Source organism: Genypterus blacodes, unplaced genomic scaffold (genome assembly GCF_046128005.1).
Source record: "Genypterus blacodes isolate CSIRO-AG114 ecotype Tasmania unplaced genomic scaffold, CSIRO-AGI_Gbla_v1 ptg000156l_1, whole genome shotgun sequence".
Taxonomy (NCBI): domain Eukaryota; kingdom Metazoa; phylum Chordata; class Actinopteri; order Ophidiiformes; family Ophidiidae; genus Genypterus; species Genypterus blacodes.
In genome coordinates this window covers 11,281,129-11,300,925 of record NW_027466957.1, presented here as the reverse complement: position 1 = coordinate 11,300,925, position 19,797 = coordinate 11,281,129, and the positions used below count along the sequence as shown (strand labels likewise).

The 19,797-nt window shown below is 47.8% G+C and overlaps 2 protein-coding genes across 2 annotated transcripts in view; one reads left to right on the top strand and one right to left on the bottom strand.

Moving 5' to 3' along the window:
- LOC143012794 (low-density lipoprotein receptor-related protein 1-like) overlaps positions 1–19,797 on the bottom strand; it is a 76,909-nt gene that overhangs the window by 16,820 nt on the left and 40,292 nt on the right. Inside the window, exons 14-46 of the mRNA XM_076166100.1 lie at positions 19,313–19,502; positions 18,924–19,046; positions 18,482–18,622; positions 17,981–18,106; positions 17,150–17,266; positions 16,974–17,054; positions 16,727–16,894; positions 14,866–15,048; positions 14,512–14,709; positions 14,175–14,420; positions 13,810–14,007; positions 12,316–12,520; positions 12,037–12,201; positions 11,573–11,817; positions 10,386–10,517; positions 9,152–9,379; positions 8,884–9,058; positions 8,651–8,745; positions 8,408–8,557; positions 8,178–8,318; positions 7,954–8,082; positions 7,583–7,714; positions 7,334–7,468; positions 7,090–7,219; positions 6,849–6,975; positions 6,284–6,435; positions 6,027–6,151; positions 5,481–5,852; positions 1,509–1,698; positions 1,165–1,369; positions 862–1,054; positions 620–745; positions 399–527 (exon numbers count right to left, since the gene is read on the bottom strand). Of these exons, the coding sequence (XP_076022215.1) occupies positions 399–527; positions 620–745; positions 862–1,054; positions 1,165–1,369; positions 1,509–1,698; positions 5,481–5,852; positions 6,027–6,151; positions 6,284–6,435; positions 6,849–6,975; positions 7,090–7,219; positions 7,334–7,468; positions 7,583–7,714; positions 7,954–8,082; positions 8,178–8,318; positions 8,408–8,557; positions 8,651–8,745; positions 8,884–9,058; positions 9,152–9,379; positions 10,386–10,517; positions 11,573–11,817; positions 12,037–12,201; positions 12,316–12,520; positions 13,810–14,007; positions 14,175–14,420; positions 14,512–14,709; positions 14,866–15,048; positions 16,727–16,894; positions 16,974–17,054; positions 17,150–17,266; positions 17,981–18,106; positions 18,482–18,622; positions 18,924–19,046; positions 19,313–19,502 (5,452 nt within the window). The remainder of the gene's footprint in view (positions 1–398; positions 528–619; positions 746–861; positions 1,055–1,164; positions 1,370–1,508; positions 1,699–5,480; positions 5,853–6,026; positions 6,152–6,283; positions 6,436–6,848; positions 6,976–7,089; positions 7,220–7,333; positions 7,469–7,582; positions 7,715–7,953; positions 8,083–8,177; positions 8,319–8,407; positions 8,558–8,650; positions 8,746–8,883; positions 9,059–9,151; positions 9,380–10,385; positions 10,518–11,572; positions 11,818–12,036; positions 12,202–12,315; positions 12,521–13,809; positions 14,008–14,174; positions 14,421–14,511; positions 14,710–14,865; positions 15,049–16,726; positions 16,895–16,973; positions 17,055–17,149; positions 17,267–17,980; positions 18,107–18,481; positions 18,623–18,923; positions 19,047–19,312; positions 19,503–19,797) is intronic.
- Positions 3,768–4,855, top strand: LOC143012796 (galanin receptor type 1). Its single transcript, XM_076166106.1, has one exon. The coding sequence runs from the start codon at positions 3,768–3,770 to the stop codon at positions 4,803–4,805; it is 1,038 nt and encodes a 345-aa protein (XP_076022221.1). The 3' UTR covers positions 4,806–4,855.

The window sequence follows — 19,797 nt, the reverse complement described above, 5'->3', positions numbered from 1 at the left end:
GAGGAGCGGTTGATGAGAGTTAGCTGAAGTCTAGATTGCTGTCATACATATCTAAAGGTGATCTCATCAACCAATTCACTGACTCATGAATAAAATGAATAAGCTCTACATTATTGAAACGATTGGAAAAAGCTTTCAATGACCCTCATGTCTCTCAGGACTATTCTCTGATCTTCACATACAGCATAGTAAAGGAGGAAGGTGCTCTCATCATCATCATCATCACACTTTATTTCTTGTGAGGACACTTAAGCTTGGCCCCTGCACTCCTTAGTTGTATGTCGAGATGGTGGTTTAATAATAAGTTCTTTTATTGCTGCACTCACTCCAAGTTGCCTTTCATAAAACCATCACGTAAATGTGAAATGATGACCCGATGAGTCACTATGGTAACTCACCACAGTAGGACTGCTTCTCATCCGACTTGTCCTTGCAGTGGGCCATCCCGTCACAGGTCAGGCTGTAGTTGATACAGTCACCGTTGCCACATTCAAAGTCATCCACACTTCCACAGGATACATTCACAGCTGGCAAGGCAGAATGTTACGGTCAGGAAAAAGGCTTTTGTCAAGTTTTACCCTAAATTACTTTAACTTAGTAGATAATTGAGTGATCTTACAGGAGCACGTGTTGTCATCCAAAAGTTGTCGGTCTCCACGGCAACTGCAGTTGACCCGTCCATCTGATGTAGGCAGACAGAGGTCTTGGCAACCTCCGTTATTTATTCGGCAAGGCGAAAATTCACCTAGAGAAACGACCCCGGAAGATAAGGATGGTAATGACGTTTATCAGTTATTACTTAGTCTATGTTGCCTTCCTGTGCCGTAACACAGACCAGTGATGGCGGCAAGGTATACTTACAGCTGTTTGTGTCATTTGCCACAGCAACGATGCCCATTGGCTGCTGAGGGATGTCGGCACGCAGCACCTTCATGTCTCCTCCTGTGTACTTGTCGGCTCTGAGGACGGCCCTCCTCACCCAGTCGGTCCAGAAGATGTAGTCACCATACACAGCCAGGCCAAAGGGATGCACCGGCTCGTTCTTCAATAAAACCTACAACGGAAAAATACGAATTTTTAGACATCTTCTGCACCATTTCGGCCCAACAGCAGCTTTGATGATGCCTTCTTTAAGGCCGCAGGGAAATGAAGCGTCTGTCTTACGTAACGGCTGCTCCCATCATATTCGCAACGTTCAATCTTGTCCAGCGTGGCATCAGAAAAGTAGAGTTTCTCTGCACGGTGATCTATGGCCAGGCCATTTGGAGTTTTGATGTCGCTGCCAATGATCACAATCACGTTGGCTCCATTCAGAGACGCCCTCATGATACTGGGAGCCTGCTCGTTCCAGTTAGTCCAGAACATGATACTGTAGAGAGAATACACATAAGGGCGTGCATCAAGATCTCAAGCCTTCCACAGTTCAGCGGTGTAGAACAAATCTAGTCTTTAAAGAAAACACATCGGAACTCAGCTCTGAAACTGAAATTATAATATTAATGACTCACTCCTGACACTCGTCCAGCACAAAGGCTCTGGGGTGGTCTTCTCCAGACATGGTGACTACAGTGTTGCGGTTATAAGCCACAGAGCGGCTCTGGTCAACCGTGTGGCGAGAGATGGTGGAGGTTGTGTAGCTGGTCCAGTAGAGTGTATCCCAACCACGGTGGTATGCCAGGCCCTCAACTGACCCTACATCTGGGGGAAGAGAAAGGAGAAGATAATGGACCCTTGACCGTGGTTCTTCTGACTATAGACGCCATTCCACCAAAGCTGTAGAAAGTTTAAAACTAGACGAGGGCAAATTCTTTTAATCTCACTGTAAAAGGTATACAGCTTCCCCGGGCTGTACTCAGAGCTTTAATGAGCACCTACGGGAAAAATTCAACAAATCATTAATCACTGTCAAAGATTAACAAGTTGGCCCCCCACGGTTACTTTAGAAAGGCAGGAAATGTGTTTAAGGTTCTTCTCTGTTCTCTCAGATCCAATTCAGGGACGGTGAAGGGCAAAGTTAGAGAGGAGAGAGGGCCAGGCACAAAAAGGGAGGCGAGTGAAGAAGAAGAGGATAAAATGGAAGTGGGTAGCACACAGAGCAGGGTGCGTGTGTGTGTGTGTGTGTGTGTGTGTGTGTGTGTGTGGCAGGCTTGGTGCTCCTGGAGAGACTTTAAAAGAATCGGTATCATCCTGTCATTTCACGGCTGGCTGCCTGCACATACAAATAAAGCTCCCCGTAGACGCTCTCATTCACGCCGACTTCTTGTTCTGGGAAAGAAAATTGCCACTGGAGCAGCTTGAGTCACTTTAGGGAGAAACGCCAGCGTAAAAAAGTCAGCCGTGAATGGCAAAGGCTTCTACTCCAAACTGTGTCTCCTGCACCTCATCAGCGACTCTAATCCTTATTGTTATCTGTGATGGCCACAAAACCTGCAGCATCATGGAAAAGGACACTGAACTGCAGTCGTACGGGCTCCATCCATCTGTTCCTCGTAACGCCAGGGCACGTTTATGACCACTACGCCAAACAATCAAACCTTTGACACTCCATGCAACTGTTTGCTCTCCATCGAATGTCAATAATTGCCTTTGAATAGACATTTCAGTTGCGCGCCGAAGAGTTAGACTGAACCTGAATGCACCTTAAAAGAGTTAAAACGCAGAATAACAGGATTAACACAACACCTTCATTTTCGGTTTTGTTGGAAAATAAGAACAGAAAGTCCCAGACTGTATTTTTAATGCTCAACAATCAAACTGAAAATTTGACAGTGCCAGTTACTATGGTTACAATGGCAAAAATGTAAAAATCGGCCCGAGTGCAGTAAACTCCTTGGATCGTACACAAAACACGCAAGAAACTGGGTTTAAGCCAGTGTGACATAATGAGACAGACTGCAGTCTCCCCTCCCCTATCTTACATCAGTTCAGCCCCTGGTTGCTATGCAAACAGTGGTGGGAAACAGCCGTGAAGACCATTACAACAGAGAACAGTGCTGCTCTCACAATCGCAGGAGTAGGAAACCTTACTCATCTTCAGCCTCATTTACTTTTCTACTTCTGTCTACATTTGAGGGTCAAACTGAACTGCTCGGTGAAATCTAGGGCATTCTGAGCTTCTGAAGAGCTTCCTAAATGGATGAGATGCCTTCTACCGCGCTGACCACTTAGCATCAAGTAGCATCGACTGCTGGTAATGTGGAACGTCTGTTTAGCAACCAGTAGGACCAATTTGCTCTCTGTTGCCGGGATGCCAGAGATTTAATACGACCACAGATGAACCGCTGCACTGCCACCTTCCAGCATCCAGGTTGGACCCAAAGTGTTCCTCATTGGATTATAAAGGACAAGCTGATACAGAGAGTCGATGTTCAAGGATAATCTCAAGTCAAGTTTAAATGTTTGCGAGTCAATATGAGTTTTGAGGATTTACCTTGACGTACACACTCATCTTATTTTATTTGAAAACTGTGAGTGGGAACTTTTGCTTGGATCTATGCAGCGGATTGTCTCTGGTCAGGGACAGAGGGACAGGGCTGTCTACTCTTTAACAGAGAGGATAATAAATGTCAATGAAGAAGTCAACTGACCAGGGTGATCTTAGCTGCTTATTTAATTGCTCTCATTAAGTGAGAGCCGGCTGTCCTAATGGAGTGTTGTCATGCTTGTGATTAACGAGCTTTGACAGAGGAGCATGAAAACGCTGCTCTGATGCACAACATTAACTGGCCATTACATTAATTACTCAGGAGACCTTTGTTGTGAAGGTAATGGAGACTTTGAAAGTGCAAGTAAACACCAGCGGTCGTGACCAAATGTACAAAGCGGATGAGTTATTGATGCAGACCCTGGTGCCCATCCTGGACGGGATCATTCTGGTGACTGGACTGGTTGGCCAGTCCTTGGTCATCTCCATCCTCACTGGCAGACGGAGAAAAGACGGTCAACCCCCGCACGGCACGGACACCCTGCTGCTCGCTCTGAGCGCCGCCGACCTGCTACTGCTGCTCTGCCTGCCCTTCCACACCACCGCCATCGCCCTGGGATACTGGCCGTTCGGGAGCTTCCTGTGCAAGGCTATCAGCTTCCTGGGCGTGGCCTGCTCTGCTACATCAGTCTTTACTCTGGCGGCTCTGGCTGTCACACGCTACCTGACAGTGGTGCACCCCGCCTGGACCTACCGCTCTCGAATGCACCGCCGCATAAAGCTGACCGTGGCTCTGCTGTGGGTTCCTGCGTCGGCCTTGGCGGCGCCACAGTTCGCCTTCCGCACAGTTCGTGTGTCCAGCACTGTGTACTGCTTTGCCTTCCTGTCTGATTTCAGCCAATTGTTCTACAGCATCACCCTCTTCTTGTTCGCCTTTGCTCTACCGCTGGGAATTATTGTGATCATGTACGCCAAGATCTACTGTTTCCTGCGACATGCACAGCAGCTTGGGAGCGCCCCCCAGCTGGAACGCTATCAGAGCCAGGTTACTCACACCACAGCTCTCCTGGTCCTGGTCTTCACTCTGCTCTGGCTGCCCGCCTACGGTCTCATGTTCTCCTTCATTGGAGGAACCATAACGGGCACACCGGGCTACCGTTACATAGCCATCATGGCAAGGCTGTTGGCGACCTCGGCAGCGGTGATAAACCCCCTCCTCTACGTCTTCATGTCTCAGAAGTTTAGACGAGATTTATTGACGCTGGGGAGGGAGCGCTGGGCGTGGTGCAAAAGCTCTGTGACTGGTTGCCCTTATGTGTTCAGCAGGGACATAGTGCAGCCCTTTGAGCTGGACACCACCTCAGAGCGAGGGCAGAACTGACTGTGGACCCTGGAGACACATCTACCTCACTCACCCCTGGATCTAATAAACTCTAAGTGTGATTAATTCCTTCTTCCAACAGTATAAGCTCAGCAGGATGAAAGATTGTGTGGTAAAGCCAAGCACTATTTCCAGAACATGTTCAAAGCCCTCATCTCATGACATCAATAAAAACACCTAACCCCATGTGCTTTACTTGTTTTCCTCTTTCCCATCAAAGATTTAATGGTTGAATATTTGGTCCATGCCTTTTAAACACACAGCATCTCAGGCGGAGTTAAAGAACCTGCTCTTGAATCGTTAAACAGAGTGGGATTTGAAAGACCCTTCAGTGGGGAAGCACGCAAAAAGCCGTGTGTGCGCGTGTCTGTGCGTGTGTGTGTGTGTGTGTGTTCTTCCGAGTGGCAGCCCTAAGTGATGCTAATCTGTCAGTCTCTTTCTAGTTGAGAACTTGCAGCTGTGTGTTCATTACAGCGGCTCGCTCGTGCGGCTTTGTGTCGTCGACGTGTGATTACGGCCGTTTGAAGTGTAGAGGGACAAACATTCAATTACTAATGGAGACGATACTTGAGTGATGTAATGATTAAAAACATAAACAGCTTCTTGTTCACTTGGATCTCTGAGGGGCTAATTACTGACCACAGCATCAGCAGTGACAGACGCGTCTTTACTTACTGTCTACCACGATCTTGCGGTCTGTGCCGTCGTCGTTGATCTGCTGGATGTTGCCAAAGTGGATGTCGCTGAAGAATATGCGGTTGGCTCCCTTCCCTCCGCCCCCGTGGTAGTCGAAGCTGAGGGCTATGACGTTTTTCATGTGGTCGGGGTCTTCGAAGGGCTTTATGGGCGCGTTTAAGTTGGTCTCGTCCGACAGGTGTATGCTCTTCAGAATGGTTCGCTCCGAGTACAGCAGGTATCCGTCGTAGTCGCGGCAGCTGCGGTTGTCCTCGGCCAACATGCCGTGAGCACAGGCGCAGGTTCGCTCACTGTTGCCGCGGAAAAGACACAGCTGCTCGCAGCCGCCGTTATTTTTGCAGATGTTGGTGCCTGCGGAGAAAGTGACAGTGAGCGATGCTGGAAAAGACTTGATGAAGTTTGGTTCAAAATGCACTTCTTTGATTCCTGGGGGTGTCGATTTATTTTTTGGATAAAGTTTTCATCATTTGTGTTGCAGCTCACAACATCACACAACATCACTGGTGTGTGTGTGTGTGTTCCTACCTTTCTGTCTGGCCCTGTTGAACACCTTGATGTCTTTCAGCTGCACACCGATGCCCGTCCTCAGCTGCACGGCGTCTGTGGCGTTGTCTTTGCTGCCTCTCTTGATGGAGCCATTGGCATGAGTTCTGAACAAAGACGACGACGCATTAAGTCATTTAACGGGACTACACAATATGCGATCTGACATGTACATCAAATCCTGTCACGCAGTTTAGAATGAGGGAGATGAAACCACCTCATTATAGCAGTAAACTCACCTGTCACTCCAGTAGATGTATTCCTCAAACACAGACACAGCAAACATGTCCATGTTGTTGTTAGCCAACACCAGCTCTCTGTTCTGTCCGGTCTCCAGGTTGATGCGTTCGATCTTGTCTGTCCTGGCATCGCACCAGTACAGCAGGCCCTCCTACAGGCACACAAGAGGGCAAAACCATGCTCATTATTCAAGAAATCTCATAATTTCAAGGTTTCAATAGAGAGACAGGAGAAGAGTGAGAGGAAAATCCTTCAAAATGCTGTTTGGTTACCTCAGCTTACAACTTCACTGTACAAATCTGGTTTGAATTAAATGAATGGAATTTGCAAAAACCAGTACAGTCTGTTCCACTTTCTATGTTCTACTTATGACATGTTGTGCAGCATGAGTGAGAATAGACTGTACGGTATGCAACTACTTATAATGGCAAAGCACAAATTATATAACCTATAATATAACTTATACTGATTATAGCAACACTAGTATGAGTCATATAATCATAATGATATGTGGAGCAGTAGAGAGCAAGGTCTCCTGTATGTGCTGTCAGCAGGTTTCCGTACCTCATAATCAATAGAGATGCCGTTGGGCCAGCTGATGCTGACATTGACCAAGACCAACCTCTGGGAGCCGTCCAAGCGAGAGCGCTCGATACGAGGGTACTGACCCCACTCGGTCCAGAACAGATACCTGCGCACACAAACACACACAGCCCGGTGAGGGGGATTCAGAAGAGAGATGCAAGATGGAGGAGTAGTCACGGTTTAAACTAAGACACGAGGAAGAATGACAGTGTGGGCTCACCCTGCAACTGGGTGGACGGCGATGGCTCGCGGTTTGTCCAGGCCCTGAGATATGACAACGTAACGGAAGGAGCCGTTCAGTCTGGCTACCTCTATGACGTCAAAGCCCTGATCAGTCCAGTAGATATTCCCTATAAGAGATCAGGGGTGGAGTTTATTAGGTCATTCTATAAGTAAGTCATTCTCTCCAAGCATACATGAGAGGTTTGGGTTCAAGTTAATGGCCGAATCTGCTTTTACCGCACCTGCTATCCAGTCAACGGTGATTCCCTCCACCCTGCCGATGCCGTTGGTGACCACATCTTCTCTCCACGTCTGATCCCTCTTCGCCCTGCTGATGGTGCTCAGGCCCATGTCCACCCAGTAAATGGTGTCATTGTCTGAAAAAGGAAAAATAGGTCATCCTGTAAATGCTCAGGAAGACATCACACGGCTCTGAAATGCCACTCGAGCGAGGAGCCGTCTCATTAATGTCACCTTCCACTGTGACTTACCTGCGTGGAAGTCGATGCCGACGGCCAAAGAGGTGCCAGAGACGGGCACCAGGGCGTCAGATTTGTCTGCCGGGTCCAGCGGAATTCCTCTGATTCCCTCATGGACAGAGTAAAGCAGGAAGGAGCCCATACCTGCACAGAAACACCATGATATGATGATGGGGCGGCGTGTGTGAATGTAAGAGAGAGAGAGGCAGAGAGAGAGTAGAAAGCAAAGATCAGATAATTGAGTTGAGCTGATCCGGATAATTCCAGGAAGTCTTAAATCTTAAGGTGAAGAACTGGAAGGACACAAAATCTGCACATCCTGCAACTTTGAGGACAAGTTGACATTTTTTACTTTTTTGCAGACAAGTCTCAACTCAACTCACCCTCACAGGACTGCTGGCCCGTCTTCAGGCTGTATCCGGCTGTGCACATGCAGGCCCTGCTGGTGTGTGAGGTGGGCAGGCACAGCTGGGAGCAGTCGCCGTTGTTGTTACTGCACAGGTTGATGCCCGCTGTAGGGAAAGCAGAAGGACGGGAGACAGAATCAGTTCCCACCCACAGAGACGTGAAGGACAAGGTCAACTAAAGAGATGTAAACGCGTCACACCTTTCTGGACATCCTCATCATATATCCTCATGTGCATCATGGGGGAAGTGTTGTTCCGCAGCACTTTCCAGTTTCCTCCATCCTTCTTGTCACATGTTCCTATCTGGTCAGTTCCCTGGTCGGCCCACCACAACTTGTCTCCTACATTCAGGGACATTGATATTTGGGTGAACATCCACAGAGCAGATCATTTAATCTAGGAAACGCCTTTAGTTGTAACATCTTCCTACCCATAATGGCGAGCGCCGTAGCCTTGGTAAGTTTGCCTTTCACGTCTTCTAACATCTCCGGTTTAGAGCCATCCAGCTGGCAGCGGTTGATGGTGCCATTACCCGAGCTGATCCAGTAGAGTTGCTCGTTTTCATAATCAATCGAAAGGCCTTATAGAAGTAGAAGAAGAAGAAGTAGAAGGTTGCAGAATAACACATGCGAGCAAACAGCATCTTGCACACAAAGAGGAGTCCTCCACTCACCTACTGGTCCTTTCTGATTGGTGAACAGCGTGGTGTGGTTACTGCCATCCATGTTGGCAATGTGTATGTCGTCACCGTCGGTCCAGTACAGCTTTCTGAGGAGGGATATGGACAATTTAAGTTTGTTCTTCAGACTAAGTTGCAGCTACTTTTGGATCTTTACATTATTTGGAGTTTGGTGCCCTTCACTCCTAAAGGCCACATGTAGGAGTGACCACCAGCCTAACACTCACCCCAGCAGAGGATGCAGAACCAGACAGTGCGGCTTGTCCAGACCCTGGATGACGGCGTTCTTGAACGAGCCGTCCAGTCTGGCCACGTTGATCTGCTTCTTGTTGGCGTCATAGCTCGTCCAGAAGAGGTTCCTGGACACCCAGTCTACAGCCAGCCCGTGGGCGTTGGGGAGGTCTGGGAAATGGCCGATCCAAAATGTCACGATTACCTCAAGTTACTGTTATAGAGGTTTCTAAAAAAAAAAAAGCATCTTGGGATTGTTCTTACCAGCTGACACAACGGTCTCTACCCCGGTCCCGTTGATGAACGCTCTCTTGATGCTCTGTGCTCGCACGTCAGACCAGTAGATGCGATGCTCTACAGCATCATAGTCCACCACTGTCACGTTGTCTATGTCCGGCACAGTGAAGGAGATGATGTAGTTGTAATAGGGGTTATCGATGTCGACTCCTCGGATCTCAATCTGACGAGCGTAAAGAAGGAACTTTCGGGATTCTGGAAGAGGAACGACAACAAAAAAATGCAGAAATACACACAAAGATTAGGGAAGATTTTGATCACTTGTGTTGAATTTTAATAAGGTACTTTTCTAGGCTGTGTGCAAATGAGACGAGGAGGAGAGGGAGACAAAAAGCAAACAGACCAAGATGAATTTCTGCTGAATTTCAACGACTCTTATTGCGAGAAGGAATTTCTTAGATCTCATTCATTATGGTTTAACAAAAACCACCACCTCCATTTCTCGGTTAAATCAAAGCTTTTATGGTGATGTCGCCGTGTGAGATGAACATTATGAGTTTTATGCATGTGCAGCTTGAATACGTTTATCTAGGGACCCTTTCCCCTCAGATCTGTCTCGTCTAAATGTAGGGAAATTGTGATAAACACATTTGTTTGGACTCATCAATCAAAACAATGGAATCTCTTGTTGGATACCGAGCAGCAAGGAACAAACACAAAACTGCTGTATAATGGCAAATCTACTCATACAAGTAGAACAGCTGAAGTAGTGAATGTGTCCAATCTCAGTGAATACACACTTCTGCTGGGATTCTTCCAGTGTTTGTGGGGAATGCAACAAAAGCTCTCTAATCCAATTATGCTCTACATCCAGCCTGCGGCGTCGAGGATGGCTCTATAGAATGCCAAACATCTATGGCAGCTAGGTGCTGCTGAGATGAGTGACAGCTCAAAAACACAACATCACTCCCAGTGACAAGGTTCGATATGGATTATGATGGAAATGAAATTATAGGAGGCCGAGCGGCGCAAACAGAGAGGATGTGATCAGATCTGCTTTGATAAGAGATGACAGCCAGGGAAGATGATGTCAAAGAAGTCAAAGCAGTGATGACAGACCAGAGAGAAGATTCCAGCAAACAAAGAGTGTGTCTCCCCCCCCCCCCGGCTCCTCGTCAGGTGACACAGATGATACATGACAGCACGTGTGGCCTTTTAGAGGAACAGGAAAATGGTTCACAGGGTTTGCCAGTGTTCTTGCCTTTGCAGGTTCGCTTGTCGGGCTGCAGCTTCATGAGGTGTGGGCAGGCACAGGAGAAGGTCTGGTTGAAGTTGATGAGGCACAGGTGGGAGCAGGGACCTTTCCCATCCACGGCAGCACACGGGTTGGGAGCTGAAAGAGAGGAGGGAGAGGAGATGAAGTGAGTGAAGGTATGAGAAATATAAGATCAAGATGGGATTTCAAGGTGAGGTGGCGTCTCTAGAGCATCCCAGAGAAAGAAGAGGAAGAAGCGGGCATTGAGTTTACGGATTAAACGTTTTTATACTTGCTTGAGGTCAATAATGTGGCAAATCGACGACGAAGCAATCCTGGAAAATTGCAATTGAAACTGAAGCACTTTCTTTCATTTAATCGGAGAGAATGAATTCATAATTAAAAATAAAACTGTGAAGGCAAAATGATAATTTGTTTCCGGAGAGTTTCAGGATTGTGGCATCTCCACTCTGTTTATGCCTGATCTGAATATGGCTGGATGACAGTGCCATCACTAATAAAATCGATTTGTACATTTCCCTATGTTTTGCCTCAAACCACAAGAGGAAACAAACACGGCTGGAGATCGCAGAAATGACTGTCAGATCTGTCACACACACTTTATCCCCTCATCACTGTCGTGGGCAGTGACTGCAGCTGTCCGTCAACAACACTGCCAGATTCATCTCCTGCCGCTGCCCTACACACCCTTAGGATCCCACCGCCGCGGGCTACCAAACATCAAGGTGACAGTTAAATGTTGACAGCTTGCCGCAAAAACAGTTTTCGACAATCTCACCGCCGTCGTGTCAATCATGTATCTGTGAAATGGAGACGTGACATTTTAAGGCAGAGGAGGAGAAGGACTTTATTCCTGGGCAGCCGGTGGGAAATGCCAAACGGAGAGGTGGCAGCAGCAGCAGCGGGAGGTGTCCAAATTGCTGCCAGTGTGAGGAGACAACATGTCTCGCGGCTCGAAAAGGTCAGCTGTCTTTGGGGAGCCCGGGAGTTGTGAATCAACACAGTCAGCAATAAACTGTGAGCTCTTCAATGTTTTTGCCCTTTGAAGCTAAAGTGCAGCTACAGGTAAATCTGAGAAAGGGGTGGTTGTGTGTGTGTTTGTGTGCGTGTGCGTGTGCGTGTGTGTGTGTGTGTGTGTGTGTGTGTGTGTGTGTGTGGGCGCTGCGACATACCCTGCGGCTGTCTGGACGGGTGATAGACCTGCAGGTCAAAGGGCTGTGTGTTGGTGCGCTGGACTACAGTGACATTGTGTCCCGTCCATTTGTTTGCTTTGGCCAGAGTATTGGTCCTCCAGTCTGTCCAGTACACTTCCCCTCCATACATGGTGACAGCAAAGGGGTGGGACAGATACTCATGACCTCTCAGGACCTCAATCAGCCCAGAACCGTCGTACAGCGCTGAGTAGATGGCATCCGACCTGAAGAAACAGCGAAGGGAAACAGTTTCATGTATCGGCACGTTGGCTAGTGTTTTTGTGCGAGTCTGTACTTTTGATTTTAACTTTACATAAGCGGAGCACATCTGCACGGCCGAGCAGAAAGAGAAACACAGTGCTGAGAGCGAGAGGGTGATGTAATAAGTGGGTGGCACGATGAGAACATTCTGTATTGTTTCAGTGACTAGTGGCAAAGTGTACCTGGCATCTATCCAGACAATGCGTCTCTCCATGTAGTCGACAGTGAGTCCGTTGGGCCAGCCGCCGCTGCCTGTCTCTTTGTGGATGGTGCGCCTGCCTTCCCCGCTCATAGACGCCGCCTCGATCCTGGGCAAGCTGGCGTCCCAGTCTGTCCAGAATAGAATACTGACAAACAGGAGAAGAAGATTATTTGACATGACTACTATGTTAAAACATCACGGCCACGTCTAAAATCTTGAACTGATTTGTGTGCTGAATGCGCTGTTGATAGCTTCTCACCCATCACGAGGGTCTAAGGCAATAGCTCGGGGGTGCTCCACCTCTCCGGCCAGCAGGGTAGTCCTCATGGTCCCATCCAGCTTGGCCACCTCGATCTGGTCCAGATTGCTCTCAACCCAGTATATGTTCCCTGCAATCCAGTCCACAGCCAGGCCCTCTGGAGTCGCCAGTCCGTACTGGATCACCACTTCAAAACTGGTCAGGGCTGACGAGAGCACAGAGACGATTGTGGACTTTTAATGTATGTAACACTTGTGTGCTTTGATTGTGCCTAACTTAAACCTGTTGTCCTCATGTCTGGACATTTTTGTCTGCCCGCTAGTGGGTTAAATACCACTTTGGGTTGCTAGAAAACAGCAGACAGGAAGAAATCTTTTTAACTCTTTGTGTTCATATGTAGTACACCACAACTAAAACAAATGAAGAGTGTGATCATTTGTCATTTCATTATTTTTTTTTTGTTTTTGTACTCATTAGGTCCCACCAATTCCAAATACTAAGGAGAAAGAAAAGTGCACACAAAATAACTGTCTGGGTCTCAGGAGGTTAAACAGAACATAGCTGGTGTAATGCAGCTTGAATGGCCTTGACTCAAAAAAAACCACACCAACACAGAATTGTTTAGAATTCTTCCCTCTTGTGGAATCTGGCTGGATGCGACGTGCTGTGACTGTCAGCGTGGCGTCACCCAGCACTCTCCTCCCAGCTCGGAGCACTTCTGAGAAAACAAGCCTCCGACGCCAGATCATTCTCTCTCTTTATTATTTCCTAGAAACAACTCGCTCCCATGCAAAGTGAGTGTAAAGTGTGTGATCATCTCTGGCTGCAGGAGATGTTCACAAGGCCTTCCAGTGGTAATTAGAAGGAGTGTGTGTCTGTGTGTGTGTGTGTGTGTGTGTGTGTGTGTGTGTGTGTGTGTGAGTGTGTATGTGTGTCATTATTAAGCACTAGTGACTTGACTTATGCCCAAGACTCTGAAGATGGTGAAATGTCTTCACTAAGCGGCAGCAGCAGGAGGTGATCTATGAGCTGGTCATAGTGTTTTCACGGTGAGGCCGGAGCGCTGGGAACTGAAATTGCAGTGTGTTGTTCTTCCTACGCTGCGTCTCTGCGCTGGCTGCAGTCACGCACAGCGAGGGCTGAGACAAATGGGAAGAGACAAAGCCTTCCAAGTGGCCCCTAAGTGCTGTGCTGGGAACGTACCCTTGATTAGTGAGCAGACCTGAGTTTCTGGCGCAAGAAAGGTCAACTCTGACCCGGGACATTTCTTTGGGGTCACAGGCAAACACTGCTGACCACCGATTATTTTTAGAAAGCTTCTGCTGTGAGAAATTTGGGTATAATTGCTCCAAGGAATTCACTTTGAGTCAAACATGGATTTCTTCCTCAAACTGAATCATTCATGTTACTGTTTTCATTCTTGCTCCACACAGATTCCCTCCTTCATCACCTCAAATGACCCCAAGCTGGGCTGGTTTAGTCGCCTTGTCTCACCTCCATTTTCAGACAGTTTTCCTCTGTAGATCTTGTCCTCCACCACGTCGGTCCAGTACAGGGTGTTCTCGGTGAGGTAGAAGTCCAGAGCGATGGTGTTCCTCAGGCCTGGTACCAGAACGCTAAACTCGCCCTTATGAAGGTCGATCCTTCTGATCTCATGGCGGTTGGAGAAGATGATGAAGGGCTTAAAGGGATCTGGGAGCAAAGAAATTGTCCACAGAAAAGTGTTAAACATCTTTCTGGTCCAAAAATTAAAGGTGTTTGCTGTCGATTTTCTATTAACACATAAAATGACATCATCTGCTGCTCGCAGCACCTGGAAAAAGAACATTCTTACCCATCTGTTGCCTCGTCTTACTCACCGGTGCTTTTGCAGCTCTCCATGTCAGCCTCCAGCTCCCAACCCTCATAGCAGGAACACTTGACGCTGGACTTCTCCTGCTCACACTTCTGACTGCACTTGAGGTGTTTGGCACAGAAGCTCTGGATCTGGCAGGTTTTGTTGTCGGCTCCCAGCTCCATGCCAAGGGGGCAAGAACACGAGAAGCCCTCCCCAGGAATGATGCTGCAGTTGTGGCTACAACCGCCGTTGTCCAGCGAGCACAGATCTGCGGAGAGCCGAGAGACACAACAGCTGAAAGAAGATGAATTAAAGAGTTACAGGTGTGTGTTTGTGTATGTGTGTGTGTGTTGATTTACCACAGAGTTTCTCATCAGAGCCGTCGGGACAGTCGTCAGTGCCGTCGCACAGCTTCTCGGCAGGGAGACAGATGGAGTCATTGGTGGCGCACATGTGGTGAGACAGCTTACACACCAACGCCTCACAGTTGTCCTCGTCTGAGTTGTCCTCGCAGTCGCTGTCACCGTCACACACCCAGGCCTTGCTGATGCAGCGAGCTGACAGGACAAAATGTCAACTTTCAGGATGAGTCTCTCAGGGGTAAATTAATCACACAGCTTATGGCTTTCATATAGTTGTCGTCATCTGACAGAATAACATTGACACCGCATCTGTTAAACCCCTGACCAGGTTATTTAACCCCGTGACCTCACCAGAATCCCTGCAGCTGAACTTGACAGCCGGGTCGCACATGTGGGTGACACCCTCGCAGTTGTTCTCATCGCTCAGGTCCATGCAGTCGGTGTCGCCATCGCAGCGCCACCGCATGGGAATACACAAGCCGTCCATCCAACACTGGAACTCATCGACATGGCAACCGCCTGGAGGACGAGTAGCTGGAGAGGAGAAAGAAAGGGAGGAATAACGATTACAGAGACCAGACAGACTTCCCCCCAGAGGGAAAAATACAACTTTTACACTGTCTACATATTTCCTGCACTACTGAGCTCAACCTGGCAGTCAGTATCACATATAATACATTGAAGAGACCAGCAGTAATAAAGCTGGAACACTCACAGTGTAGATTGCTCTCTTCCTGGGTGGTTCACTACTTCACTAAAGGCTTTTAGTGGGGGCTTTCTGGGGGCTTTCATGCACACAGGGAGGCCCTCTGACTGTTCACATTCAGAGTTATGGTCGTTAATTCAGGGAGCCTTGAAGTCTCCTTTATCATCCCATTTTTAATTTTTGATCACAAACTGAATGTTCAGTCTTAAGTGAGTAAAATCCAACAGAGTCCCTAAGAGGAGAGAGTATTGATTGTTTTTCTCATGTGTGCTGGATGCTGGTTAACACTCCCTGACACAGCACCGAGTGAAACAACAATGACAAGCAGCCTGTTGTGATGTTCTCACACAGGCCACAGACTGATCCCACAGTTTAAGGCCCACTGAGGACTGACTGAGGACTGGTCAGACTGCATAGCAGAGGTCAGCACTTGGCACAGCCAAAGCAGGAAATGGGCCTGAGACTTTCTTTCAGCGAAGGAATACAATATGAGCAGGAGAAGGAAGTTTTATGGATTTTTACTGAAGCTAAAGACTTCCAGCTCAATGGCCAAGTGTGCCCACACAAAGACAGATGTCTTCACACGCACACACACATCACACGCGCACACACACACACACACACACACACACACACACACACACACACACACACACACACACACACACACACACACACACACACACACACACACACACACACACACACACACACACACACACACACACACACACACACACACACACACACACACACACACACACACACACACACACACACAGAAAGAGAGAGCACAGATCATTAAACCAACAGGTCATGCTGGGCTCAGTGTTGCATGCTGGGACTTGACAGCCACAGGCTGAGTATCTGGCTGACATCAAAAGCACACACACAGTGACGCATGTCTCTACTATTAAATGCCATCTCTAACCTAAGGAGGACTGACATGTGAGGTGAAGTAAAGAAATCGATGAAGCTCTACATACGACCTAACTCATGTTTAACCTGATGTGACCTCCACTTCACTGTGGCTCCGTCCCAGTCATCCCCACATGGTTAACCAGCAGAAAAGCTCTCTTCCCACAAGTGGCCAACACAACCACAGCTATTTTCACCTCTAAACACGCCGGCTCATATCACTGCAGCAAAGTCAAAACAAGTGGCCCATCTGTACAAACCCAAGGAAGAGGTTTCATTGTTCAAGAGTGGCCGTGTTTAAAATAGACTTTCATCTCATCTTACCACAAAGCATAAACATGTCCTGAACACGGCAACACAGAATATGTTGTAAATGAGAAGTGGAAGTGAGAAGGCAGGCAGGGGCATGCAGTGCTGCAGAGAACGGGGAGGAGGAGGACGCCGCCTTCATTGTGACAACCACCTTACAACCGCAAACGGCAACATATAAACAAGGTGAAATATAACACACAGTGTGGCCATAGCTCAGTGCTTTATGATTCAAAACCAAACACCAATAACAACCTAAGACCCAGTGTTGCTCCTCACCCTGGTTGGTACAGTTGGCGTGGGTCTCGTCGCTGTAGTCACCGCAGTCGTTGTCGCCGTCGCAGGTCCAGTACTCCGGGATGCAGCGGCCACTGTTACATTTGAACTGGACGCTGGAGCAGGAGTGGCTGCAGCCTGCCTCGTCACTGTTATCCCCACAGTCATTATCTGCGCACAAACACACAGGTTTTTAGATTTTACCGACATTGGTTTGCCTTTTCAAATAGTCATAATCAGCGACGCTCACCGTTGTCGCAGCGCCAGTTGATGTTGATGCAGCGCCCATTGGCACAGGTGAACTGTGTCAGAGGGAAGCAGGTTGGGTAGGCTGGAGGGAAAAAAGGTGAGAGAGGACGACTGTCAGTTATTATTTTGAACTAAATTGTGCGTGACTGGAGCAAAAAAGGAAGAGACAGGACTCACCACAGGAGTCTGGTTCATCTGAGCGGTCGCCACAGTCGTCATCCAGGTCGCATGTCCAGGAGATGGGGATGCAGCGGCCACTGGCACAGGGGTACTGGTTGGGTGGGCAAGTACGAGCTGGCGGGAGAGACAAAGGAAAGCGAGCTCAGTATCCAACAGTGAACACATTTGAAGAAGCAAATCCAAAATCTTGAACACCTAAAAACTGATTCCTCATCGTCTCTTGCTCCAAGTGACCTCAAAGTAGCCACAGCCTCACAGCAGTATACTCACTTTATCTTAATTCATTCACACATCATTTGTAACCGCCTTCAATTTGGCAGAGGGACAGCTCCAATAAAACAAGAACAAATGCTGTTAAGCTGAGCAGCGTCACTGTTTCAGCTCATCAATGACAACACTGATCAATATTTCCTCCCAGGCTGCTTGCAAAATCCACCGCAACAATCGTTTCATCAGAAATTAACAAGGTCCAATGTAGTTAAAAGTTCTCTCCTGCTTCTTCTCACTTTTCACTTGTTGAACAACCGGCCAGTTCCTCTCCTAAACGTTAAGGCATTCAAGTTAGAAACCTCTTTTCTTCATCTTCATCATTACAACCAAAGACGTCATTCCTCTCCATTCCTCTATAATTTCTTCTGCTGAATTTTATCATGCAAACACACCCAAGCCTTTTTGGACTCGGGTCCCTGTTGCTTTCACAGTTGTGTGTAACATTTTCATCATCCAGTGGCAGGAATCCAAGCAATCTGCTGAGACGCTCGAGACATCACCCAGACAGATGAAGAGACGAGCCCGTTCCTTCGCTTGTATAACACACTTGGTACGTACCGGAGCAGGTGGTGTTGGATTCGTCCTCGTCGTTGCCGCAGTCGTTGTCGCCGTCGCACAGCCAGCGGAGGGGGATACAGCGGTTGTTCTCGCATTTGAATCGGTCGGCTGGGCAGGTGTGCTGGTCTGAGGGGAGAAAGTAGGAAAACTGAAAGAATGCTTTGTCACTTCTCTCTCATTGCTGGTTTAATTAATACAAGAGTGAGACAGAAAACACTCCAAACACCCCAAGGACTGGATTGGTTCATTGATTTGATTCTGTGTACGATACTGAGCCAACTTTATGTCAACAAAATACAGACAAGTTCCTGCCTCTTCTGCCATCAACTTCACGAGGTTTAAGTTGGTGAGCGAATGTACGCAGCATGGAAAGACACGATTTCGGAAAGTACAGTTCAGTTTTGTGCCCTTGTCCGTTCTTGTTACCTAAAGGCCCTTAAACAGAATCTGTTTATCCACATATGTTGCTGCGTAACCATGACAATGACGTGGCACACTCACGGCAAAGCTCAGGGGCCTCATCGCTGTTGTCCAGACAGTCGTTCTCCCCGTCGCACTTCCAGCGCTCTTGGATGCAGCGGTTGTTCTTACAGGCGAACTCCCCGGGCTGGCACTGAGGCGGGGGCACGTAGGAGGGGTTGGCTGGAGATTACATCAGGAGGGGAGCCGGAGGAGGAAGAACAGACACATTATTCAGACAAGGGCCGAGCGTCTAAACACAACAGAGCCTGTTGGCGCGGCAGGTCAGCTTCGTCTCTCTTAAAGCTGAAGGATATTAGCAGAGAATTGTCTCTACAGATTTGACAAAAGACGCTGTGCAGTGCAACTCTGAAAATGGAAAGCACAGCGTCGTATTCTTTAACTCCTGCCGAGTAATGAATTTTCCACAAAGTCCCGTCCAGATATTTGGCGAAGCTTTCCGCTGGTAAACCTGCTTAAGTACCTTTGCAGGTGACATTATCGCCATCCAGGATTTGATCGTCAGCACAGCCGCAGGACCTGCCGTCAGGGATAGCGAGGCACAGACTGCTGCAGCCGCCATTGTTCACTCGACACGCTTTGGTGCCTGGACAGGGAAGCAAATGAGATGAATATTAAAGTCATATAATGCTTTGAATTACGGTACTAATTTTACATAAAGAAAACCCAAAGTGACTGGCTACAATTGCTTAACCGACCACTTTTCTTATGTGATTTCCTGTTACTGTTCTAGATATAAATGCTAAAATATGAGCAGGTCGAGTTCTATTTTCAGCTTGGACTTCATTGTAAAGACATTACTTGCCATCTAAAGTGTCATGAGGGGGGAAATAAGCATTGATGTCGCTGTACCTTGCTGCTGCCGTGCGTCGTAGACTCTGATCTCAAAGATGGGAGGCCTCTCGTTGCGCAGCAGGGTGACCATCTTGGTAGCCTGATCCAGTTTGTAGATGCTGCCACCACGGTACTCGCTCCAAAACAAGAATTGTTTGTAATGGCACAAGCCAAAGGCGTGGTTAAGCTCCTGTCCTTCATAAACCACCTGTGCAATGACAAAACCATAAAGGGTTCACCATCTCTCCAAACGTTACCTCGACGCTCCAACAAACCCACAGAGACTGAGCTTCCTTAGAATTAATTGCTACTAGGAAAGAGAAGTCCATCATTTTGCATTTATCATCCGATTGCCCACAGTAACTTGTATGATCTCTGTAACTTTAATCGTTTAGGAGACAATTGCAAAAACTAATTGTACTGTCTTTAGTCTCTGCTGCCATCTAGAGGTAACACAGGCAGTCTGAATGGTTGTGTATGGTCAATCAATAATGTCTAAAAAT

Coding starts and splice junctions, on each gene's coding strand:
- LOC143012796 (XM_076166106.1), top strand. CDS start 3,768: ATGGAGACTTTGAAAGTGCAAGTAAACACCAGCGGTCGTGACCAAATG.